This window comes from Cinclus cinclus, chromosome 3 (genome assembly GCF_963662255.1).
Source record: "Cinclus cinclus chromosome 3, bCinCin1.1, whole genome shotgun sequence".
Taxonomy (NCBI): domain Eukaryota; kingdom Metazoa; phylum Chordata; class Aves; order Passeriformes; family Cinclidae; genus Cinclus; species Cinclus cinclus.
Genome location: NC_085048.1, coordinates 96,267,548 through 96,294,157, shown reverse-complemented (window position 1 = coordinate 96,294,157; position 26,610 = coordinate 96,267,548). Strand labels below are relative to the sequence as shown.

At 45.8% G+C, this 26,610-nt stretch overlaps 1 protein-coding gene across 1 annotated transcript in view; it reads left to right on the top strand.

Moving 5' to 3' along the window:
* EHD3 (EH domain containing 3) overlaps window positions 1-6,725 on the top strand; it is a 29,911-nt gene extending 23,186 nt beyond the window's left edge. The window contains exons 4-6 of the mRNA XM_062489346.1: window positions 1,826-2,238; window positions 3,217-3,381; window positions 4,704-6,725. Of these exons, the coding sequence (XP_062345330.1) occupies window positions 1,826-2,238; window positions 3,217-3,381; window positions 4,704-5,231 (1,106 nt within the window). The 3' untranslated portion in view covers window positions 5,232-6,725. The remainder of the gene's footprint in view (window positions 1-1,825; window positions 2,239-3,216; window positions 3,382-4,703) is intronic.
* Window positions 6,726-26,610: the final 19,885 nt, after the last annotated feature.

The following is a 26,610-nucleotide window of genomic DNA, read 5'->3' as shown; positions in this document are numbered from 1 at the left end:
TAGAGCTCCCAGCAGCCAGAACCCCTGAAGCTGAAAAGCTGAGGTTAGCATCTAAGGTTAAAAAAGTATGTTAGTATCTGAAAGCTAGAAGGATCAAGTTTATTGCAGTTTTTAAAAACTGACTTGTGACCGTGTTTGAGGTCAAACACACGGATTGAGCAAGATACATAGCTATCAATATAATGTATTGAATGCTCAGCAGGTCTTTTCAAAGCTAATACTGATTCTGAATTCTCTGAAGTTCTCAGCATCAAACATAACTGAGCAAAGAGCCAGGGCCCAGAATTGCTTGCTCCTGTTAGAGGAGACACTCCTGTCCTGATGAGCAGAAGGACACTGGTGAGACAAACATCTGTCTTTCATTTGAGATTTCTGTAGATCCCATGGAAGAGAGCAGGGCAATCCAAGAACACACACCTCACACACCCACACTGCCACCCCCTTTTCCTGTAAGGAGCAAACTGTAATTGACCAAAGCAGAACACTGCCCAGTAATAATACTTCAAAGTTGTATAAAAGTTCTCAGTGGCAAAAAGTTAATACCAATTTATCCAGCTGAGGAGAAAGTTCACACAGGCTTTACTGCTGACATGAGAGCTAGGATTTCACTCCAGTTTGCTTAGTCATATGGAAGAACAGGCCAGCATAGAAAAGATCAGAGTGCTGCTATCCTCCCTTCTGTAGTTCCAGTCTAATGATTGGGCTGCACTGGTTGCCTCTAGGTTTTACAGGGGACAGAAGGAAAGAAAGGAAAAAAAAGAAAGGAGAGCAGGAGGAAAAAGCACCGAACTAATTATCATGTAATTATTCATGAAAGCCAAGATTAAAATAGTATATTAAAGGATTTGAATGCAAGTAGCATTTGCTCTGTCCTGATTTCCCTTAACAAAGTGCAGCACTCTGGTGACTCAGATAACCCCAAATGTTGCACAGCATAGGAGAGCCTGACAGAGCAGGGGGAGAGAACCAACCAGTCTCTCACCAGGACTTTAAAGAAGAAGGGTAAAAAAACACCACAGAGCTAGGAAAAAAGGTAATTCCGTTGCTGTCACTACTACTGTTTTAGGGACTTCACACACTGGTTATCATGCCCTGTACTGCTTAGAGGTGGACCCAGTCTGACACTGAATCCATTCTCTTTAGTCCTGAGGCACATGAAATTTAAACCCACTGTTCCTGGTGTGTGTCTGCCTCTGGTATTCACAGCAATGCTGTCTGCTAAGTGTCAAGCTCTTGGCTAGGTGAACACAAATCATTTGGCTTTGTGCACATGCAGCAGGTATGACAGGCTGATTACTCTGGTAAGAAAGATTATTTGCATGCTGGGTTTTGAATTAAACGGGACAAAGTTAGCCTTGCACAACTAGACAAGACCTGAGATTTATTTAGCAGTGGAGATACACATCTCAAACCAGTCTGGGTGCAAGTATTGCAATTACTCAGCTTTCTTTGTAGCCTATTCTGATGGCCAGTCATTCGCAAACTAGACCTGTCTTGTTGCTGTGTCTAATACTTCTGCAGTAGGTGTTTGAATACAGCAGTTGCTCCTTGATGTGCATTTTAATGAAGATCTGGAGCACAAGTACAAGACTTCTTTGGGTGATCTCTTAATGTAGAGAAGACAAGAGCTGTCATTAACTGTGTGCTGTGACATTTCCATGTGGAGGACAGTGCCTCATATCCTTATCAAGCTAAACTGCTCTACTGTGAAAGCCATTTCCTTGCAAGCTTACCCTCAGTTAGGTACAGATATAGTTTGAATACAGCAAGTAGGCTCTCTACTCCCACGTTTGCTGCATCTCTGCTCTTCCTCCCCGCCTTGCAGGGTATGACTTCGCTGCTGTACTGGAGTGGTTCGCAGAACGAGTTGACCGCATCATTCTCCTCTTTGATGCTCACAAGCTGGACATCTCTGATGAATTCTCTGAGGTCATCAAGGCCCTAAAGAACCATGAGGACAAGATGAGAGTTGTTCTCAACAAGGCTGACCAGATAGAGACTCAGCAGCTGATGCGGGTGTACGGTGCCCTCATGTGGTCCCTGGGAAAGATCGTCAACACTCCCGAGGTCATCAGAGTCTACATCGGCTCCTTCTGGTCCCATCCACTGCTCATCCCTGACAACCGCAAGTTGTTTGAGGCAGAGGAGCAGGACCTGTTCAGGGATATCCAGAGCCTGCCCCGCAATGCTGCCCTGAGGAAGCTGAACGATCTCATCAAGCGAGCCCGGCTGGCCAAGGTAGGTATTGGCATAGAAGCCCCAAACATTTGGTTTGGGCTGTCTGCAGCATGCAGCCTATGGAGAAGTGTTTTTGGCAGTTCAGCTTGCAGAACTGGTGGATCCTACTCTTTTTCCAACCAATTTAATTCAGGCCCAGCATATGAGCCCTATGCCAATATGAGAAGAAAACAACTCCTTTGTTTGGTGTGTCAATCTTGGCAGGCCAGAAGTGAGGAAGGCAACTACAGATCAAAGCAGGTAGCACTTGAAGGGATCTGGAAGGCAGGTTCTCTGTGGTAGCAACTTGAGAATTTGGACCAATTCAGTATATCAGAATTATACACAAAGGGAATTGATAAGTTCTAGGTCTTCTGTTTTAAACTTTGTTAGCCAAGAGAGGTGCCTTTCTTAGATGGATGCAGAGGTGATGGAGACGTACACAAACAATAAATAAGCCTGTAGTATTCCTGAGTATTTGAAATAAACTGAAAGAAGCCCCTAAAAATACACGAAAGAACCCAAAGTGAGTTGAGAAAGGAGATCAAAAGATCTCTCAAAAGCTTTCAGTGCAAGGGTCTTCATTTCAAGAAGTGCTAGGTTCACCATTAAAAAAAAGCAGAATGTTAACCAAGTTAAGGACTGGTATCCATACTAAAACATTGAACATGTATGTTTGGACTGGAAAGGGACTGTTCCCTTGAAGGTCATGCCCAGTAGAAGGAAAGAAAGAACAAAACACCACTCCCTCCACAAAGTGCATATGAATGTCACTGTCTGTATGCTCAGGATTACACCTTGTCTCAGCACAGCCAGAGCACACAGCTGAGCATTTAGCACTGGAATAACAACCCATAGGTCCAGGCAAACTGAGGAGCTGAGCTTGCCCTTCAGGGTGGGACAAGATGCAGTTGAGTCCTAGGCACAGATACTCTGCTGAGAAGAATTTTCTGATGCGCTATTTAACCATTACCTTCATTCCAAATTAATTTCCTTCAGGTCCATGCCTATATCATCAGTTCTCTAAAGAAGGAAATGCCCTCAATGTTTGGGAAAGACAATAAAAAGAAAGAGCTTGTTAACAACTTGGGAGATATTTATGCCCGGATTGAACGGGAGCATCAGATCTCGCCAGGAGACTTCCCTAATCTAAGAAAAATGCAGGTAAGCAGTGGCATCTTGGCAAATATCCAAAGAAAGAGCATTACAGTAAGTACAAGGAATACAACGGAGCCATGCAGAGAATGATCGTTGCCACCTGTGGGAAAAGCCTGGTGTAGTGTTGAAAAGTGCCTTAAAATATATGCAGGCTGTATTTGGGCATGAGCAGTTCTTACACATAGAGCTCATATGAAGCATTACAGCTTCACATTCATTTCTCATATCTTTGCCTGAATACCATTTTACAGCAAATTATTTGTTCTGTTTTCCTTTATTTTTAATTCCAGGTTTCATTTGAAGATTTTTTTTTAGGCCTAAGCATACTGTTAATTTATAATAAAAGGAAAGCTGTGTCCTGAAAAGACTACATATGCCACATTCTTCAAGAGCTATATTTGTCTTTTACTTCACTCTTTGTTTCTAGAAAGAGAGAAAGGAAGGTGTGAAAACTTAAATCCCTTTTTCTATTTTAAGCAGAGGAGCAGGTTTCTGTTCTGCAGACCTGAGACCTGGCCCAGTGTTCATGCAAGTCAAAAACTTCAAAGGACCTTGGATCAGAGCCTTGTATTGTACATTGAAGCAATGCTGGACGCTGTTGCATTGCTGCGTGGCTTCAGTCCAAGCAGAAACCTGTTCTGAGTTCTAGCTGTTGAGGTTGCTATTAGTTACCTATGGAAAGCAGCACTTGCCTGTTTTGGAAAATATATTCTCCCTAAGTTGTTGGGAATGACACCTATGGGGTGTATCCAGTAAGAGGTCTCCTTCACTGCTTGTTAAAATGTGTTTAAAGAAAACCTATCAATCCAGTTGGAGTGAATAATATGGATTTAATGAGTAGAGGGTGAAAGGTAAAACTGTAGGTCTTTCTGTAGCAAGAAGAGAGTTCTCTGCAGGCCCTACTCAAAGCCCTTTTGCTTAGCTGTGAAATTACAGAATCTGAGCTGTGCTGTAAAGACATACTCTCCACGTCTTAGAGATGTGCTACTGTCTTGGTGGCATCTCCTTCCCTGAGTGCAGAAGGGGAAGGGAATATAGAAGGCACTGCCTGGAAGATGTAGCAAGAGCACACAACCAGTTTGCCTTGAACTATTTGGTAATTTTCTGTAGGACTTAAGAGAGGATTAAAGTAAGAGCAAGGCTGGCCAGGGAGACCCCATCCCATCCTGAAAGCAGGGCTGTCAGAGGAGGGAATGCCAAGCTCCCCACTCCTCTGCAGTAGCAGGGTTTTGTGAGCCAAGCAGCAGGCAGGCATCCCACACTGTACACCATTACTCTGCCATACACAGCCATGCCGCTCACCTCTTGCTGTGTTGTCCCATTTTAAGGATCAGTTGCAAGCCCAGGATTTTAGCAAGTTCCAGCCTCTGAAGAGCAAGCTGCTGGAGACCGTGGAAGACATGCTGGCCAACGACATCGCCCAGCTCATGGTGCTCGTCCGCCAGGAAGAGTCCCAGCGGCCAACCCAGATGGTGAAGGGAGGAGCCTTCGAGGGCACCTTGCATGGCCCCTTCGGCCACGGCTATGGAGAAGGCGCCGGAGAAGGGATCGATGACGCCGAGTGGGTGGTGGCCAGGGACAAGCCCATGTACGACGAGATCTTCTACACACTCTCGCCTGTCGATGGTAAAATAACTGGTGCCAATGCCAAGAAGGAGATGGTGAGGTCTAAGCTGCCCAACACCGTGCTGGGCAAGATCTGGAAACTGGCTGACATCGACAAAGATGGCATGCTGGATGATGAGGAGTTTGCCTTGGCGAATCATCTCATAAAAGTCAAGTTGGAGGGTCATGAGCTGCCAAATGAGCTCCCTTCCCATCTCCTCCCTCCATCCAAAAGGAAAATTACAGAGTGAAAGGAAGGTTACAGGGGAGAGGGAAAGGGCAAGGGAAAATAAAAGATCTAGAAAAACATGTTTACTTTAATTATACCTTTAGATGTGAGATCACATTTGGATTTATACCTACTTTGCTGTATGAAGAACAAAATCTAAAGCAGAACAAAAAAGTCCAATCCTTCATAATATGCAATTAACTCTTCCAGTGTACTGTCCCTGCTTTCTAATGTGTAGTCTGTAAATATGAAAGTAAAGAAAGGATGTTGTGAACTAGGAGACTCTGTTAAGCACGAGTAGAAGAAAACCTGAAGTGGGCTGCATTTTTGGAGAGTGGAATAGGCACTAATAGAAATCTGCTAACTGCCAGTATCACTCCTGAGCTTTGGCTGCACCTTCTGCCTTCTAATGGGTCTTGCAAAATTCAGGAGACTAAGAAAAACCACAAGGTCTTCGAGATCTTGGCCAAAATAAAGAGTGTTTCCTAATTAACATAAGCCCAGACTAAAATACTAGATATTAAACCCCAGAGTTAAGAACTTTAGGAACCTTGATTCACCATTAAGATGGAAATTTTGCAAACGTTCCCCTGTCCTTAAAGAAAAATACATCAATAAAATCTGAACGAGCTCTGAACTGGGCAGCTGGAGTTCCTCACTGTTCACTGGGACAGGCACTCAGAGTTCCCAATCATCGCTACCTCCCATTCAGTCCCCAGGGGAGATTTGTTCTGCAGGCATGGCCAAGAGGACCACACTCCAAGGGACGCAGAGGGAGGGGCCCTAGAGGTGGACATCAGGTGGGTTGGAAGGGAGGAGCACGCTTCCAGGCTCACCCAACATTACACAGCCAGTGGTAGTGTTTGCTCTGTGAACAGTGGTGGTGTCTGTGATTCCTGTGAAGTGACGTGTTTGCTCTCATCGTGCACAGTGAAAGCTACAAGGCCCCATTCTCACTGTACAGATACAAACCCCACACGCTGTCAGGTGGATCCATCACAAGGGCAGAACACAGAGAGGCACTGGGCAGAGCTTGCTCTGCTCTGTGCCTCCGCAAACCTAGCCAAGATGTCAACCTTCACACACCCTCCTCACCACTCGGTAACACTTGATGCCCTCCAGAACTTCTACCCTGAGTCAAGAGACCTTCCCCACTTCTTTCATGCTCTATGAAATTTTTGTTTTCAAGGTCTGATTTTAGCAGAAATCCCTGAATTTCCTGTTTCATTGCCTAAACGCACACGTGTGCACACACTCTTCTGGTTTTGGTTGTTGCTTTGGAGCAGTGTGTTGTTCCAATCCTGTTGTCACTTTATATAAGCTGAGCTCCTACTGTGATGAAAAACTAAGATAAGTATAACTTATTTTATATCTCTTGTGTTCATATTATATAGAGAAATATATTCTGTGTATGTAGGATGTGCTTATTGCAGTACATTTATCACTTGTCTTAAAAATTAATGCATTAACCTTTTTTGTACCCTGGTCCTAAGACATTATTAAAAAAGAAAGGCCAGATCTGTCTGCTTCTTTATATAGCAAAATGAAATGCAGCTGAAAAGAAAAAAAAAAGCCTTTTTCTTAGTGCAGCAAAGGGAGGAGATTGTCCTTATGCACATTCCCAAACGTGCATGTACAGATCAGCCCAGCTGGACTCGGGTGTGCACTGCTGAATGACTGGTTGATATCTGTAACATCTTTCTTGGCAGTCTAATCACAACCTCCATACTTTCCAAAGCAAGAGGAATTGTACCCTTGATTCACCTTTTCAATGTAGGGCAGAGGTAACAACCACATTTCAGTGGAATAAAGAATGTATTGAAGGAGTTTGTTCCTGCCAGTCACAGGTGAGAATGCTGTCAAGATCTGGAACATGCAAAAACCCTCAGTCTTAAATCTTACTAATTCTACTTCTGTCTTTATACATTCTTTCCTGTAGATGTTCATGACAGTGATAGCTGTCCCCAGAGTGGGACAGTGAGAGGCATGGAGCAAGACAGGGAGAGAAGTTAGGATGGTCCTGGGAAAGCACTTGGAGAGAGGGTGTGAGCTGTAGTAGTTGGCAGAGCTTCCATTTAGCATATGTACAGGATGAGGGAGGGGTAAGAGGAAATCATATGGTGGAAAGCAAAAGCAATTCATGCAAATTGTGGGAAAAGCCAGCAAACTGTCATTCCAGTTCAGCTGTCCAGTAACCTCCAGTTTAACTGTCATCACAGTACATCTGCTAAGGCTGTCCAGGTCTCCCTGAGGAATTTGCATCCATCATACTCCAGCTGAGGCTGAGCAGAGCACTGTGAATCGGCCCTGCCTCTGTGTGGGCACAGCTGTCTGATGGCCACTCATACAGCACAGTGTTTGTGCCAATCATGTCATGCTGAAATTTAACTCCTTGAAAAGCAGAACATTACTGGTTCTCTCAGGGGATGGGAGAAGATGATGTCTGGCAGTCTTTTCTTCCCTGTACATTCTAGCAAGGTGCTCAGGTAGGCAGAAGTTCATTGTAATAGCCATCAAACAGCTTTCAGGGCACTTTTGTGCCTGATTGTGCATAAAAGTTCACAAGCCAAACCACTGGCCTGTTGTCGTAGGTAGTAAGTTGGTTATCAGTGCCTAACTGCAGTTGTGCTTTAGACTAATCTCAGAGAAGGGCTCACTGTTACACAGGAAACAGACTTCCTGTGTTGCTGGTAGCAGCAGTTACCCCCACACCATGGCTGGGCTATACCATCACATTCCACAGCTCCTGCCTGCTCAGTACACTGCACTCCTCTCATCCCTGTGCCAGCCTCTCCGGGGTGTTCCCAAAGGATTCACCCAGAAGGGCCAGCAGGGCACAGAGGGCTCTGCCCATGTAGGTCAAGCACACGAGGCACCGCCGCAGCGCTGCTGGGTGGGGCTTTGCTTTCAACACCCCTCAGGAACCACTTGGCACTGTCAGAGCACGGCTTCCCCACTCGTGGTGGGGACAGAGGAAAAAACACCAACACACCACTGACAAACATGCCGTTACTTAATAGGATTGCACCGGGTAATCCTATTAATTGCAGGGCAGTGGATAAAGCAGCCGTGCTACAGAGGGAACAGGACACCTGCTAGGTAGGCTGTGTTTTCAGAGAGGCAGGTTACAAATAGTCCTCTTTATTCAGATAACTCTATTCAGCACATTTCACTTTTGATAGGCTCTTCAGGAAATTAAAAACAACCCAGCAACAATCAAACAAAATCCCATGAAAACACCAAAAACCCAAATCAAACCTTAAACATCGTGACATTCTCTATGCTGTCTCTCCAGGTGCATGTATTTCTCCATTCCCTTCATAGATAGCAGCTGCAAATGCAAACACCCTCCCCCCTTTTTTTTTTCTTCCCTTTTCCCTTCCAAGTTACAACTCCCTGGGCAATCCCAGCACCTGTATTGTTTCCCACATCTGTGGAAGGATGTGATTTCCCAAGCCCACCAGGACTCTGGGCGCTGCATGCAAGTCTGCAACCAGTGCATGTTCCTGCCAATTCACAGAACCACACTCCAAAGGCAGTTATCTGTGTCCAACAGTGCTTCCTTTTTCCAAGAGCAGTTCTCAATTACTGAACAAGATTTCCCCAGGAGGTTATACAGAGGAACCAATTCACTTGCTCTGTCTGTGGGTGGGGGATTTTATCATGTGAACATGCCACTACCACTCACTTCTCTGATCCTCTCACGTCCTTCCCTACTCATCCTCATACAGAAGAGCTTTCACAAGATCAGAAGAACAAAAGGTTTTGGTTTTGGGGGGTTTTTTTGCCCCTCTAAGTAGGAGCTGCATTTGGTCTTCTCTCTGCCAAAGATCTAGAGCAGAAACATCTACCTACGTGCTATATGGGCTAATATATGGGTTTTTTGAAAATTAAATCCTCTCTACTGTGAAACATGACAGGCAGATTAGATCAACGGTGCTATACAACCATTTATTTGAAGGGAAGGATAATAATTACACTAAGTTCCCTGAATAATGTTTCACAGGAGGTGTGTAGCTTAACAAAAGGCAATTACTTCTGGGAGCTGGAATTCAGCCAGTATGCTGAAGTTCAGAGGGATTTTTAATCAAACAGAAAAGGTCAGAATCAGTTTTTCCATCACCTTAAGTTCCAACACAAACTTCATACAACAATGAAATTCAGATTTAAGTCTGGAAACTGTTCTTCTAAGCTGCTCTCCTTTTTATGCCTTAATGCTTTGTCCACATGACCACAGCCTTTGGTTAGTGAGCAAAAGTTATGGGTTGTTTGACCTTACAGAGAGGGACAGTGTTCCTACAAGCACAGCTGGAACCGCAGACAAGCTCCTCAAAGATCATGCTACACCTCTTTCATCATTGATAGTTTCCACCTCTGCTATTGTTTATCTCACGTTTCTGTTATTATTGAGAGAAGCTGTGGCTCCACATTCAGGCTTTGGTAAATCAGGGGACACGATGGACTTCCTAGATGCAGAAATCCTCAAGTACTTCAAAGGCTGACACTTGGGTGGTAACACTTGTGGAGAACAGCATTACTGAATTACTCCAGAGGAGCAGCTTGACTGGTGACATCCAAGTTATTTTTGTGAAGTTTTCATAACATAGCATAGCATCTATTATTTTCTGGTCTTTCCTTCCTTGTGCTTATGAACCTTTCCCTCCTCTTCCTAATGTGTCCAAGAGTGGGGGAAAAACAAGGCTTAGTTTGGAATCTCAACATGCTAAGAAGTTCAAGGCTAGTGCAGGCAAGTCAATCACTGTGTAGCTTTCCAGCTCCTCTAGGCACTGCTGATAGAGTAATAAATCCAGTATTTAAAGCAGAGCTTTGGAACAATTCCTGTGTGCCCGAAGGGAGAGAAAACCCTGCTGAGTACAGCACATATCCTCCACGGCGTGCCGTTCCACTGAGCCCTTCGCTGTCAAACACTGCACGAGTTGCTAGGTTTAAAATGGGCTCCTGTCCAGCTGCTTACGTGTCCTGTAAACAGCCATCAGCGAGGCCTCCATTAATGTCTGCAGAAGATGTGAACGTGGGAGATATTTATAGGCCGTGGATTAGATCTCCCTCCTTGCCTGGGCCATTGCGCGGAGGGTGTGTGCGTGGAATTCCTCTCCTTACGCCACACAAGTTCCCTGCAAGCAAATGCCAGCTCTCTCTGAACAGCTTTCACCCACCACCCCACACATTTATTAGCCAGATGGATCAGAGAAGCTCCTTATAAGGTGATGGCAGCACAGAGGCCAGTGAGAAGCAAAGCTCCCAGGGAAGGCTCTCTGGCCATTTTCTGACCTTCTTCAACCATGAGTTTTCAAGGCAGTTTCAGCAGTGTTTTTCATAAAGACAGTGGAAAGGTATCAAAATGAAGACTTTGCTGCCTGTCTGCCTACCACGTTTAAGCCATTCACAACACAGACTAGGAGGAATTCCCTGCATCCTGCCATTTTTAAAGCTTCCATGTCCCACAACACAGGCATCTCTAGCTGTATCAGAAGAGCATAGCTGCAGTCCAAGCTGAGAGCTCACAGGTATGTTAAGTTTTCAGAAACAGAATTGTTCCCCAGTTAAAATTTCAATATCCAATCCCTCAGTAAAGATTTCCTTCTTATGCCCAGTTGGGAATTTCAATTTTTCTGCATGCACAGAAAAGTGATAAGCAGCTTATGCTTCCATACTGATTTGCTAGCACTCCTCAATCCAGTTCTAGCATGGAACAAACCCTTAGCAAACCAGAGAACTTGCACCATTTGCCACCAAGGGAGATTAGTTCTCTAATTAATATCATCTTTGATGACTCATTATGCTAAAAGGATAAAAACAGACCAATGATCATGTTCTCTGCCAAGAAATTACAGCTTGCAAACTGAACTATAAAAAGAACCGGTGGCATTTTTCCAAGGTCCCACCAGCAGCCACCAACATAAAATAGCAAAGAACACCTAAAGCTCTTCTTCCTTGTCTGCTAAGCAAGGCTTCACTCTTTCTCCTGAAATTAAGTGGCCTTGGAAGGGGAAAGGAGGTGATCCACTGTTTGCCATTTAATGCTAGCCTAGAGCTTTATAGGCTGCTCAGGGGCAATAGAAAATCCAATGACTGGAAGAAGAGTCAAGAGTTTTTCTGTTCTTTCATCTCTACTGCCCGGAGATGTCTTGCATGCACAGGAGTAAAGATCTTTACAAAAGGATCATGCAAGCAGTGAATGTCAGCCCCAAGTCTCACAGGAAGCATTAATCAGAAAATGCACAATGACACATTGGGAGCTGTTTTTAAAGCCTTGTTCAAACCTGCTTCAGCCCAAGGTAGGCAGTATGTGGCATACCCAGAAATCAGCTCTCTAGATGAATAATCTGCTTTACCAGCTGTAGCCATCATGAACAGCCAGGCTGTGCAGCACGAGGGACTGAACACCTCAAACACCCAGGCGGTGTGTGCAAGCCTGTTACCTTTATGGTGGTGGGGTTTTTGCAGGACTTTGGGTTTTTTCCCTCCTTTAAATACTTCACAGGAATGGAGACTGATGAGGCACTGAGGTATGGCAGCAATACTTTCCTTTAAGCTCTGCTGATTGAATTGCTCCAGCCCTTCCTTGCAGTATTTTCCTAGCCTCAGAAGCTCTGCTCCCCATATCTGTGAGGACAGAGGATTCTGCCAAGCTTCAAGCACAGCACCTCAGCAGAGCAGCACAGAAGAGAGACCACATGCTGACTACGAAGTGGCAAAGCTTAGGCTTGAACAGCATTTTCCTCCCCCTCCATCCTCTACACAGCTGAGTCAAACCCCAGAAGCACGACATCCTCTCAGGATTGGTAGCAGTTCAGTACAGACCCAGGGGCAGAGTTTCACATCTCTCTTGAGAACCCAGAAGGAGCAGTTTTGGGCTTGGGTTGTGGCTTTTCTTAAACATACCGTTTCTCAAGGCCACTCTCTGTCCTTCCGCTCCCACAAGGGCTTTGAGGAAGTACAAGTTCTTCATCCAACCTGCACCATGGGTGGGGGAAAGAACAATGCTTACGATGACATCCCAAAAGCCTTCCTAGACAGGCAAGAGTGTTGTTGCTTGTTCTGTAGCTCTGGAAAAAAACAATCTGTGCAAGGTCTCAGCAATGCAGCAGAGGTGACTTCCTGGCACAGCCCTCAACAGAAGCTGACAAAGGTGCAAAGAGGGTCCCAAGGGTTGAGAGGTGGGACTGGAAAACATGGGAAACCTGCTAGAAGTTGGCCAAGGGGCCACATCTGTACAGCCAGAGCAGGCTAGTGCAACCAGAGCTTGTTGAAATCAGGCCAAGCCTCTGTGGAGGAACCATTCAACCTTCCTGGAGAAGCTGCTCTCCTGCAGCAGGAAACATGGATGTCTCCTTCAGAGGGGAGACAAATAAGCCCTGCAGAGCATGGGTGATAAACAGCTAACATGACAATTGAGGGCACTATGTCCTTTTTGCCTGCTCCTCTCCCAGCCCTGGAGAGATCACTTAAGGTCACTAATATTTCTAACAATATGCTTACGATGCCTCACTCATTTCACTCCATTTCACAGAAATAAAGGCACCCTGGCTGCTTTTCACCACTTCCTTTCAGGAGGACAGAGGGGAACAAAAGCTGGTGCAGTCCTGCCAAGAGCCCTGGGCTATCGTTACAGCCCAAGAGACACGCTCCAGCTCCAGCCCTTTCCCTTGTCCCCAGAAGGAATTTACTTGGCCAGCTTCTCACTGCCACATGAATGTCAGAACTGGGATTTACCTGTAAAAGCTGCTGAAATTGGGACAATACAAGTCTGGTGGGTTCACCTTGGCGACTGGGAGACCCCCTGGGAAAAGAGGCAGTTCAGACCATCTTCCCACCTGGCTTCCCACCATCTCCAGAGCTGGTCAGAAGCAGCCAATTTTTCACCCTCCAGCTAAGGAGAAGACTTTCAAGGACCCTACCACCCTGGCTGGAGGTTTTCAATTCTGACACCAAAAGTGTCAATGAGCTTACAGCATTAATTATTCCTGAGGCATCTCAAGGCATCAGATGCAACCTCATCGCCTGCTCCAAAGCCCTCCGCTGGAAGGACGAAGGAAGCGAGCACCTCTTGGCCCTGCAAGAAGCTGCTGACTCCAGCAGGAGTGAGCAGCCAAGAGGCTGTTTCCAGAGAGACTGGCTGCTGTTATCAGCTCCCCAGAGATGAGTGTGCAAAATACCTGGCATATCATACTCCTTGGATCATTTGTATTCAATTGTATATCCAAGAGGGAAGGGGCGGGGGGAAAGAGGCTCTTGACTTTTGTTCAGGAAGAGGAGATAAGGTACAAGGAGAGGAAGAGTGATTTTTTACAGCCCCAGCAAATATCTATTTACTTCCTATTGAAGTGCTAGTGCAAACATTGAATATAATCCAATGAGTAAGAAAGGCCACTGGTTACTGGGTTTCAGAGAAATGTTTTCCAATGCCCAATTAGAAAGATAAGTGCATATTGAAGGGGAAAAATAGGTTCACACACCACTGCAGCCAGGATGGTGTACTTTTGTGTATCAACAATGCTTGGCCAAACACTTCAATCTCCGGATTGAAGTAATCATGGAACAATCTTATTTCCCAGAAGAGTGGGACACAGAGTGCTCTGCATTTAAGACCATCATTTAAAAACTGGAGGGTGAAAAAACAAAAAGGATGCATCTTTATATTTAAAATATCTGCTTAAAAGTGGGATGTCAGCCCAAAAGCCAATGGGCACAGCCAGGTTTCAAAGTGCATCTCATCACTGTCTGTGATGAGATGAAAGCACAGAGATGATTCATTTCCCTGATGCTGGTTTCACAGGGACTCCTAGCCACAAGGCAGCCCAAGACATGCCAAGAAATGTATTGCCCCCCCATACTCCCAAAGTCTGGTCACACCATGATGTGTTTCTAAATGCAAGGCCAGAGCCCATGGAAATGATCTCTGCATCACTGGCGGTGCACAGTGAACTTAGCCAGGACATATCCCAGCTCCTCTGCACAGTCCTGCCAATATCCTTTTAAGAATTTGGTCATGGGTTATACACCCAGAAATAGTCTTTTCTCTTCATGGCCCAAAAACTCAGCTTTCCAGACAAAAGTTTAATGGTTATTTTTAAGCAAAAGAGATTTGCCAGTACAAACTAAGAGATAACAAGCACTTTAGTCAGCAGTCAATGTGACAAACACAATAACGTGGCAGCAGCATTGCACTTCCTTCTCCACATCATACTTGCTCCACACAGCTTGGGGACACAAATTGCCTCTGGTGGAAAGATCCCCATTATGTTGGGTGACTGTAAGAGTGACAGCAATCCATAATGCACTAGAATAGACACAACAGGGCATAAAAAGGCAAAATAAAAATAAACACTGAGCCAGGAGCCAGAACTGTTCAACACAACTACCTGGCAGGCTTGGGATACGAGCTGCAGATCTCTCCACATGAAGTTCATTCACACAGAGTTTTCAGCTACATCTTAATACATTGTAGAACACTGTTTTCTTTAATTTTAAATCCAAAGACACTTCACGGGAACATTGTTTTTAAATAAATTATTCTGGACATGAGCAAGTGCTCTGTGTTGGAGATGGGCACACCAAAACTAGGACACAAAAGAGAACCAGACAATCCCTCTAATAGGTTTTAATAATTTTTATATAAATTTTTATATGACTTACACCAAGACACCTACACACATTTAGAATTCAAGCACACAGAACGCCATAAGGCAATAATTTAGAAATCCCACTGCCAAGTAATTACGTATTATCCCAAGTCCCTTGATTACTTTTGCTGAATAACAGTCACTGCACACTAAGCCTGTGCATTTTTTGAAGACAAGGGTTTGCTTTTTCCTGATCCAAATACAGAACAAAAACAGGATCATAATTTACCATAGAGGACAATGAAAATCTTATCGTTGTAAATATATATAGTGAGATAGTACAAATCCTGTTCCTTGGTATTTCCCCTCCACCCTCTATTCCTACTACTACTCCTTCCAGCTTTAGGGCCTGTCCCCTGCTTGCATGGAAGATTGACGCCCATCTTAAAGCCATAAATTACTCACAAACAGCTACTGAAAGTAGCAATGACCGTAGGGTAACACTTCCACAAAGCAATAGAGCTTCCTGGCAAGCTGATAAGAGTTTCCTGTTTTGAGTCTTGAGTTTTTTTTCCCTCTGATAAAAAATTTGACTCTCAAAACATCTCAGAAAGGAAGGACTGACAGATTTTTTTTCCCCTCCTCCCCTAAACATGTCGTGTTGTGAAATTTGTTCTCTTTTGCTGAATGTGAAATGGGGACCAGGTTCAAGAAACTCAAGTGCACCAGCTGAGACAGCAGGTGAGAGAAGCACATGGAGTCCTTCCCTGCCTCAGCATGATGGACTGGCCTTGGAGCTCATCTCTACTCCTGCCCTGCACTCTCACCTCTCAAGTTCTGCATTTTGCACTCTGACAACACTCATAGTTTCTATCACAGGCAAAAAACCCCACAATCTCCAGGGACACAAGCTCTGCATCTACCCCTCTTACTGTGGTGGCATGACTCCTGTCACCTCTGGGCACCTGTGCATGCCTGAGGAGGGTGGCCAGATGGACAGCTCATTGCGCTTAGGGCCATCCTGCCCTGTGTCACATGAGGGACCTTGGACACAGGCTGGCATCTGAAACCCACAAGTCTCCAGCGAGCTCTCCTGACACGCTGTGTTGGTAGCAGCCTGTGCTTGCAGCAGCTCCATGGGAAGCCCACTCCTTTCCTCACCTCAGGGCACCTCCAGGACCAGCTGTTCTCAATTTCTGGGATGAGACTATAAGTTCAATATCTGGGACAAACAGATTTTATCAAATAAAGGAATACCTCTCTTTTACCCCTTTCCTGTAGGCGCTGTCCTGACTTAGGAAGGTTCTTATCCAAGGGGTTTTGGCAGAGGATTCACTTACATGCCCCTTCCCATCCCAACCCGAAGGTGTTCACAGGTACCTTTATTTTCACTTGCCCCACATGCCCCTCTTTGTCAGAGATAAGAGAAAAATCATTGTGCAGGCTTGTTACAACATCAAATACAGATACAAGATATCCCCCAGGTGCATCACAGTACCACACAGGATTTTAACATTTAATCACCCAAAATAATTTCTTGTTGAAAGAGGAACAGTCAGCAAATATAGTCCACTGCAGAAATTAAATAAAAATAACTTTAAATGCTCTATTTGTCCTCTAGTATGTAACCCTTACCACCAGGAAGGACAAGGGCCAGGCTAGAACCCCCCAGTTTCTCCATAACAGGAGCAACCTGAACACTTTTTATAGTGGTTGTGAAGGGGCAAAACAGCAAGGTGATGTTTTACAGCACAAAACATTTTAAAAACAAGCAAGATAATGGTGATGTTAAAACCAGATTGCACCATGTGAAGGAAGAGCAGCCAGTGTTTTCTTCCAAGTTGGACTGGGCACCATTTCACATCACTTTTTATTTAAGCCAAATTTCATCACTTCATCTTACAGTAAAGCAGCAGAAGAGGGAAGCACTTATACAACAGGAGCAGAGATCACAGATCTGCATTTCTGGGGGGGCTTTCAGACATTCACTTCCCACTGCATGCAAGCCATATGCATTCATTCACACACAGTCTGCCCAAAACAATTTAATTGCTTGCCCAAACTAGCTGGAAAGGCTGAGAGGGGTTCTCCATATATACCCCTTTCAGTGCATGAGAAGTGAAGCAAATAACACTGCAACATTAAATTTCAAGACATGCAACTGTCCAGGCCAGCCACAAACAGCAGTGCTGAATGATGCAACTCTACCATTTCCCAAAACCAAAAAGTCATCTTCTAAAAGTGACACCACAACTGAGACAAGCCAGGCAGCTCCCCCTCTTCCCAGATACTCAAGAGTATCTAAAACCATCACCAAATGTTTTCTCTTCACTCTCCTTCTCCACTTTTCCTACCTGTTCTCCAGGGGCTGTTCCCTCTAGAGAGCCTGGCAGCAAGCAGCCCAATACCACCATTCTCTATCCATACCTTCAAACCTTCCTGTCAGTTCACTAAATAGGAGGAGACCAGCTCAAGTGAAAAAAAATTCTGCTCTCAAACTTGCACCTGCAGCTAACTCAGGCTGCTCTGCTCAATATTTATTGGGATTTGCTCTCCTGATGGAGGTTGAAAATGCCCTCAAATAATTATTCCAATCAAACAACCTTTTACAATACATTGTGCAGCCAAAGGCTCAGTGTGAGCCTTTGTTGCAGGAAAAAAAAGCAGACAGGAGGTAGGTTGAACACATGTATGTGTGTGTATGTTTATATATATATATATACATATATATATACATATATATATATATAAAAGGTCAGTGTGGTCAGACAAGAGGTCTGCACCTCATGATTCATTTTACCCAGTGATCTTCCTGGATCCAGTTTAATTGCCCATTGGAAGCCAAGCAAAAAGCGTTTTGGTCCGAGGTCCAACACAGGAAACTCTGGAATGAGCTGCTTTACAGAAATGCTGACCAAGTGCCATCAGGGCCACCTTCACTGTCCCTGTGGCATTTGTCTCAGTGCCACCCTGTGCTACAGAGCTAGTGAAGCTGGTGCAGCCCAGAGGAAAGCCCTGCTTCAGCTGGCAAAGGCCTGAGACATTGAAGAACAAAAGCATGGCTGCAAATGAGCTTCATTTGTTGTACAAATCACAGTTGTGATGAAAACACACAGCCACAGCACTGGTTTTGGCAGTTACTTTTTAGTGCTGAACTGCAGGAAAGGAAGAGGTTTGGGGATTGTGGCTTAGGGCTTGATTGTGGCTTAGGGCTTATTTCATTACTACAGATCACAGAGAACTTTGTAAAGCAATGCTCATATCCAGACCAGACGTGCCAGTGCATTCCCTGTGGGGGAGCAGACCCAATGCTGGAAACTCAGTCAAGACAGACCCTCATGATGCATCAGTACATCTTGTGGTACCACCTGGATGCAGAAATTTTGGTCAGAGAAAGACCTGGGCTGGGCATAAATCAGTGAAGTTGACAGGGCAGTCAGAAACTGAAGGACTTAGCTCAGAAATGTTAAGGAGCCACATGAAGAAGAGGCAAAGGAACCTCTTCTGCTTGCCCAGGGCACAGGCCTTAGCCATAACACTGGTCCAAGGTGACTGATTTATTTAAGCCAAACTCATAAAACTCACTGAGAGGAGAAAAGCCTCACAGCAGAGCAGATCCCACTGAGAGTAGCCTGGGATAGCAGGATCCTTCTTGTTCACCATCAGACTCTCAATCCAGGGAGTGACAGGAACCAGGTATCAGAGGAGAAGCTCTAGGTTTAATTTTAGCCCGTACCCACGGAGCATATATTTTCCTTTTATTTTTATTCTGAACTTTATGTAAAAATAGGATTTCCTGCTGCCCGATAAGGGATTCCTGTTTTTGCAGCAGGTCTGCATTCTTGGGAAGCCAGTGCCTATGGGGTTATGGATGGGAGCTTCCAAGCACAGCAGCCCAGTTGAGGAGGTAGCTTGGAGAACTTTCAGGATTTACATTGCTCCTGCTTGCCTTAAGGGAATAAATAAAGTAGTTGTGCCCCCCTTCTTCGATGAATCACCACCAAGTTTAGCATTCCGGAACTCTGTTTTGGAAAATCTCTATTTGCCTGCATATTTTTAGTAGGGGGTGTTTGCATCCTTCCCAGGTAGATTTTTGTCAGTTTACTGGGCTCCGAGGAGGTGTACCCTGCTTTGTGAGCCTGGTCATCAACCAGGAGATAAACATAAGCACAGAACAGTCATTCCTCTCATTCCTCCCACCCTTCCCACTCCCCCATGACACAGCTCCCACATTCCCCAGCACACCCTCACTCCCCAACAGCCTCTGGAATTGCAGGGAGGAACAGCAGGTGTGAACCTGCCTCGAGGGGCTGCTCCCCATCTCCACCTGTGCTCTGCAGGACACGAGAGTGTCACAATTCCAGGACAGGCTGTTTAGAGCCCGAATGCTAGTTATTGTCAGTGTCCTGTAATGCAAAGGCATCACTCTTCTCAGCTATGTCCATCCTGGGGGGATACTCGGACACCAAAAACTTATTCCAAAGCCACCAGGGTCACTAGGAAAGCAAGAGCTCTGGCAAGGGCTCTGCTGCCCACCAGCTCTTATTTTCTCCTTGTCTGCTTTTCTCTGTGACCAGGGAAAAAGTCCTCAAGTGCTAAAAGGAGATGTGCCAAGAGGAACATGAAATGGAATTCATGCATTTGCCTGGTGCTTAGCAGAAGTTTCTCTCAACCCCCAGCAAGCCGTTCCTGCTGGCAAGCGAGCAAAAGGGAGTGAGAGTTTTCCTTGCAAAGAGGAAAAGTGCATGTTTTCTCCTTTTAAGAATAAATCTTGGTTCTCTCAGTGGGGCAGTGGATGTCAAAAATGTGTCTGTCAGGACTGAAAGCAGTTCTGGCTGCAGCCCATCCCCAAGACACCCTTAAATGTTGCAGGGAGCTGTCACAGAGGCACAGACCAGAGAGGCTTCCCTCCTCCTCTCACGGGTTTGGATCCAACGGGGCTGCTCCCAGGGACTTGACCTCACCATGTGAAAAGACTCAGAAAATCAGTCTGGGCAAGGACAGCCAGTAAAGAAATGTCCCTTTAGGTCAGCCTGAGAAATAGCACTGCTGCTCTTGCCTGGGACAGGGGGCAAGAGCTGTCTTCATCGAGTCTTCAGAATGGAAGGATGTGATCTGCAACCATGGGAAGCTTCATGGTGACTCCTCCATGAAACAGGGAAAGTGCAACCACAGGTCTGGCCCACACATGGACATCTCAGCCCAGCTCCCAGGCTCATTGCCATGGAGCTGTAGCACTTGGGCATCCACAGAGGCTTCAGCTGGCTTTCTAAAAATGATTTGTCCCGGAACAAAAGTAGAAATATTTCAACTTATATACAACCAAGGGAATGGAAACGTTGAAGGACCAGAGAACCGCCACTGCATCACTCTTAGTAATCAATGGAAAAGGGAAAGGTAAGCTTTTTAACAAGGCATTAAGAGTTGTTTCTCTTGTGGCAGTGCACTACAGCCTATGAGTTTCCAGCCCAGCATCCTATGACACCATGATAAGAGGCAGGACTGAGCCTGCCAGGGACAGAGCTCTCTGAATTTATACCAGGGGTATTTATAGAGGCAGCTGGCACTGGCAGCTCTCTGGGGACACCAGCATGGTCTTCTGCAAAGGAGCTGCTGGAGATGCAGTAAGAGAGTGGGAATGTGCTGGAGCAACACCAAACCACCAGCCAAGACTCCAAAAAAACCCTCAGGAGTACCCAAGAACCAGGTCTCAGGGGTATTTCAGTGCTTTGCTCCAATTAAACCCCATGATCTGAGGCACCACTCCCACATTGATCCCAGCACTCAGCAGGTGGTTAAAGTATTGTTGAATCATCTATGTTGGAAAAGACCTCTAAGATCATTGAATCCAACAATTAATCTGCCACTGCCAAGGCCACCCCTAAGCTGTATCCCTAAGGGTCACATCCACGTGGCATGGATTCTACAGAACCTTCCCACCTCTTCCCTGCTAGCTTGCCCTCCCTCAGAGGCTGAAGCAAGTGGTGGATGCCTGCCTGAGGGTGTTTTACCCAAGGGAGCCACCTCTTCATCATTCATCTTTGTCTCCTTCTTCATCTTCATCAGGAGAATGAGCCAAGGATGCTCAGGCGGGGTGCAACAATCAGCTGGGGTCGGAAGCTCCCAAAGGGAAAACTGGCTGCCACATCTTAGGTAAGAGTTAGCAATGGTTCATCTGAAATCTGTCTCCAAAGAGCTCCCAAAATGCAATTTGTTACCACATCTTGCATTCACAGGAAATAGATGTAGGGGAAGATGAAGGCTCATGGAGTCAGAAGGCTGCTGGGGTGAAAGAGGTGTTCACCCCTCCTGGGTCTTTCCTTCAGGCACAGAGATCCCTGGTTCTCCATTTCAGTTTTCCTGGCCTGCCAGCTCAGTTTCATTGCCTGCTTTTGAATTCAGCAGTCGGAGCAGGTGGAGCACCAGAGCACGACTTTTAACAGCTGCTGCATTTTAAGCCCTGGACTAGCTAACAGAGCTGAAATCCTTTGGGGTTTTTCAGACCAAAACTGCCTCGACTCCCATACCTGCTGCTTCCTTAATTGTGGCTGTATGTGAAATTGTGGTGATTTGCTCATTTGCAAATTTTTTCTTCTCACATGGTTTTTCAGTGTTCCCAGGCCTTTTCATTAATTACATCATGTTTTTGTTTTGTGGAAATGTGGTGTGCAGGTGACAAGAAGTTGATTCTCTTGTCTCCAGCCTGTTTGGAAATATTGAAATCAAACAAACTTCAGCATGTATGGGGAGACAAATATCAGAGAGGAGAGGCTGGGGACTGGTTATTTCCACAGAATGAAAATAAATCTAGAAATGCCCACTTTACAGACAGACAAGATTTACTAACAGAAGTAAAATAACTGGAGGTGAAGGAGGCAAGTTTTGGCTGCATTTGACAACTTTGAATGAAGGAGGAAAGCCACTTCCCCTCTTACTTCTTCCAAAAGCTCTGGGAAAAAAAAAAAAAAAGAACAACAATAGGAAGAGAAGTTTCTCTTTTCTTCACTTTTAGGTAAAAATAACCCTGAGGAAATTATTAAAAAAAAAAAAATCTGTCAAGAAAGGGGGTGTTGGACCCAGCTGAAGTTACAGACTGCAGTGGAGCTGCAAGTTCCTGGAAATTTCTCACAGCACCCGCCCCATGGTGAAGCCGGCAGAGCCACTCCATGAGCTGCCAAGGTTCTGTGAGCCAAGAAAATTCCTCTTCCATGACCTGTTGCAGGGCCACAGTGCCTCGAGTTCACTTGTTCTTTCCGCTACCTGACCTTTCCCTATGGGACAAGCAGGTGGAGCTTTCTGCAAGTGAGTGATTTAACTGATAAAAAAAAATAATAAAAGAAGAAACCTGTTTTGGGGTACTTTTTGGAACCTTCATGTTGTGACTTGCCATGATGGGCTGCTCAGCTCCTGTGAAGACACCTCAGGTATGCATTTTTTGGTTTGCAGGAGAGGGTTGGAATAGAGGAGATCAGGGCAGAGCGTCCCTCAGCTCCATGAAGCTGGACAATAGCAGGAGGCTCCAAAATTCATAAGACCGTCAGGACAAGCTGGGCACTGTGTGTGGTGGACCCCAAATGAATCCTGCACTCACTTGTGCTCAGACAAGACTTGTGTTGAGGCAGGGAGCTCTGCCAGCCCCAGGATGGGGGTGCACACTGATCTTCACTGGCTCTGTCTGGGAGTTGCTGTCAGTCCTGTTTGCAGCTGCTAAATCCCATTCATTGCAGGAAGGTGTGAGAGAGCCAGAACAGATAGGGGGACACAGGTACGACCAGCTGGGTGTCCCTGGTGGGGTCAGGCACCTGATGCCCTGGTTAGGGGTGGTAGGAGCTGAACAGAGCCAGCCCAAAACCTTGCAGTCAAACCTTGATGCCTCATGTCTTTCCCCCCATGCAGTGCCATGCCAAGAGGAGCTGAGCTTCTGGGAAAAACACAGGAAAGCAGAATTTCAGTTTGTGGTTCACATCCCACAGACTCCAAAAACAACTTGTTGGATGGGAAGTCTGATGAGGCCACCTCCCACTGTCCACATCCCATTGGGAGAGACAGAGGCAGCAATGTGGGGCTGACATTGGTGACCAAGCTCTGCCCTTCCTGTGTATCTGGCCCCAAATTAATGTTGCCAACAGAGAAAAGCCAGGCATTTGTGCCCCTAGAATGCCCTCCCCATATGGACCACCATGACAATGCCATCCCACACATCCCAAGAGTGGCATCAAGAGTCTTCTGGCAGCCACACCAGGAGTCCATTTGTCCCACACCATCTCTCCCTAGGAGGAGCAGTAGATGTGTCATTTTCCTTTCACAGGACACAAGCAGCCTTATCCAAATATAAACAACCTGGGAGTATTTGCAGGCTTATTGTCTGGACAAAAAAAGTAAAACAAACAGACTTTAAACCCTTTTCCCCCTGTCACTTCTGGTCTGGAGTCAGGGCCATAGGCTCCAGAGTTCCCAAAAACATCACTCATCAGAAATAGCATCCTACTAAACCAGGTGTGGAGGCAACCCCAGCGAGCCATGCCACCACCTCCTCCTCCACAAGTCACTGAAAAACCAGTCAAGAGACCTCTGAATATTTAAACAGTTGCTGTATGAATAATGGAAACAACCAGCAATCAAGGAAAAGTGATAGCCTGCAGTGTCATGGGGAAGCATTCCCTTGGGAGAGGCCAGAAACAGTGGGCAGATATCTGGGTGCACACTGAGAAAAGTTCAGCTCTCAGGAGCATCAGCAAAAGCCAGTCCCTGGCCCACAAGCTGCCTGAGAATCCATTCCCCCATATCCAGCAACAGAGATGGATGAGAGCTTCCCTCACCTGATCAGGAAGCACAAAAAATAATACAAAAAGGGGAAAATGCTGCTGTAAACAAAGTAAAAGCGCTTCTCTCCCCCCCAGAAAAACAGGGCAGGCACGGGGTGTGAAGCCTGGGAAAGCCATTTTGCAGTGAGAGAGCTGTGGCTCAGAAAAAGAGGACCCATGGGAGACACAACCCCAAATCCCAGGAGACGCCCTCTTCCTTTGCCCATCTCCTCCCAGCCCATGCCTCCCTTTCTCATCAGGGACTGCAGCAGGAGATCAAAGTCTGGTTCCAGCGAGTGATGTTTTACGACAGAGGTTTTCTTCCCACCATCCTGTTTTTCACCTGCCCTTTTTCAGATTTTGAGATGTTTCAGACCCCAATCTCCTCTGTGCTGCCCTCAGCAATGCCACTGTGGCCACTCAAGTAAAAACTCTCCCACCTCTGTGAAGCCAGGGGCTGAGCAGAGGCTTTGTCCCAGTGTTGGTGGGGTGGGTAAGTGGCTCCTGAGGGCTCTTCCAGGATCCCTCTCTTAGTGAGATCCCAAACGGAAGAACAGTCTAAAGAGCAGAGCTGTCTGTGTGAAACAAAATTCATATTAAAAAATAAATGAGAAAGAAAAGCTGAAGGACTACATTTTCCAAATTACCACACAGGCGCTCTGGTTGATGTGGGCCTGGCTGAGACAATGCAAAATGTAAGAGCTTATGGACTAAATAAGCAAAGCCTCTCAACAGTGCATCACTAATAACATGAATCCTCCCCAAATTACCAATAGTTCATGGCACCCTGTAAAATCCTGTATAATAGCCTTAGAAAACAATGACACTCAGCGCTGGCATTCAGCCACACAGCTCGATGGCAATTGCAAAGCACTTCAGATGTTCACGAGTCTTTAAAAAAAAAAAAAAAAAAAAAAAGAAATCTAAAATGTACATTTCCCCCGGTGACTCTGCTCTGGGGTGTATTAAAAGGAGCACCTTGACTCAGCCTGCCACATAAACATCCTGCTGCCCCTGGACCGCCCGATACTGTCTTCCTCCCAGGATGAGGAGCTGAATAAGAAGTGACAATCACAGCTCCTGCCTGCGAGAAAACAGGAAGCACCAGAGTTGTACAACCACTCCAAACATTGTCTTACCTGCTCCACTCCTTGGGTGCAATGGGAACTTGCTTTCCCTTCCTTTCCACATTGCATAACTATTTCTGGTCCAGTGCTGCTCAGTCCTAGGATGCTGCTGCGTGGGACAGTCCCTGCAGCCTTTGGCTTCTCCCTGCCTGCCCAAAGCCAGCCTGGTGCTCTCTGTCCAATGCACAAGGACAAATGTCCACCTTCCAAATCCACTGCTAACAGTGGCAGTGCTGTATGCAAGAGCTGGAGGAGATGGTGATGGACTCAGGGTGCTGGGCAGATTGGCTCACCCACATCTGGCAGGAGCAAGAGTGAAGAAAATCCCAAATCCCTCCAGAAAGCAGCTGAGTTGGCCAAATTTGGAAATGACCATAAGACTGAAGGAGCTGATGCTTACACATAGGTTCCAGTTCATGCACTAAAGTGCTAAACCTCATCCCTGAGAGTAAGATAGCCCTGTGGGTGGGTGATGGGGTGTGTACGCAACCCTCAAAGCAAGCTGGGCAGCCAAGGCTCTCCACAGGCACAGAGAGGAGCTCTGGGAACCCAGAGATATGATGGAAAAGAGGCCACTTGCAGAACCCCCAGTTTATTCACAAATACCTCCTCCCACCCTTGACTTCTTGGGTTGATTTCAAAGAATCCTTGTCCACTCAGTACAATGCATCCCCAGCCAGCAGCCTGGCAGCCCTGCTCTCAAGACCATCCTTCCCAAAGACCAGAGATGTCCCATGTTACACGATGCTCTGGGAGCAGGGAACTTTGTTCCTCCTTCAACTGCTCCCACATTTCTGCTGAGAGATGGGACCAAATTCACTCACAAACACAGATGTCATATGCAAGTTTCCAAACAAGAAGAGGGACAAGAAGGTTTCCTCTCCGCTCTTCCTTTCCCTCACACTGTAAAAACATCCCTGGCCAAATGAGGCAGTGTTTGCCATCACTTCGCAAAGTTCACATTCCCACAAGGCAGGCATGAGGAGGAACAAGGGGGGGAACAATCACATCAGTGCTCTCGGGTCATGGTCACATAAGACAATACTTTGCAAAATTTGGAAGTGGGAGGAATGTGGGAAGGCTGAAGAGGAGGATGTTTATTAACCCATAAGAATATCTCCAAAGAGTTTGCGTCCTGTGGGGAGAAAAAGGGAGCCCAAGGCAATGCTGTTCAAGGTATGGGTGGGAAAAAAATCTGGAAATCCTTATTCAGGCAATCCTACTGATGGTGTAAAGAAAAAGAGATTGGCTTTTTCTCACATTCATGGTAGTGAGGGTTTTCCTAAATTATGGGAAGCTTCATATAAATCCCCCAACTAATTCCCCTGTGCAATTGCATTAAATAGTAGGATGTGAATGCATTTCCACACCTGACTCAGGCTCTGTGCCCAAAAAGGCTGCTGGCTCCCTGCATATGTATAGCAGGAAGTCTTTCCGTCCAAGAAGTGCAGTCTCAGCCTTGCTGGCTGTTGCTAAGTGGTGAATGGAAGGCAAAGAGGGGAAGCCCAGCAGTGAGTTTCAGTAAGTGTCCACACTTGAGAAAATTTCTCGGCACAAAAAAAAAAAAAAAAAAAAAAAAAAAAAAAAAAAAAAAAAAATTGAAGCGAAATCCTAGGAGGCAGAAAATAAAATAATTTAAAAATCACCATTTAAATGACAGATACAAGTTAATGGGAGGAGAGATGAAACCCTGATACCCTGTAACTTGGGAAATTCAATTTCCTTGAAATGCAAAGCAAAGGGGGTTTTCCACTATTTCTTTCTGCCCCTCAGACAGAGAATGTATCTTTGCTTTCACTTTATGACCTTAGAATAAAAATCAGCTGCATTTCTCCCTCCCCTTGGCAGCTGCGCTTCGGCTCGCTGGGGCTGCAGTCGGGACA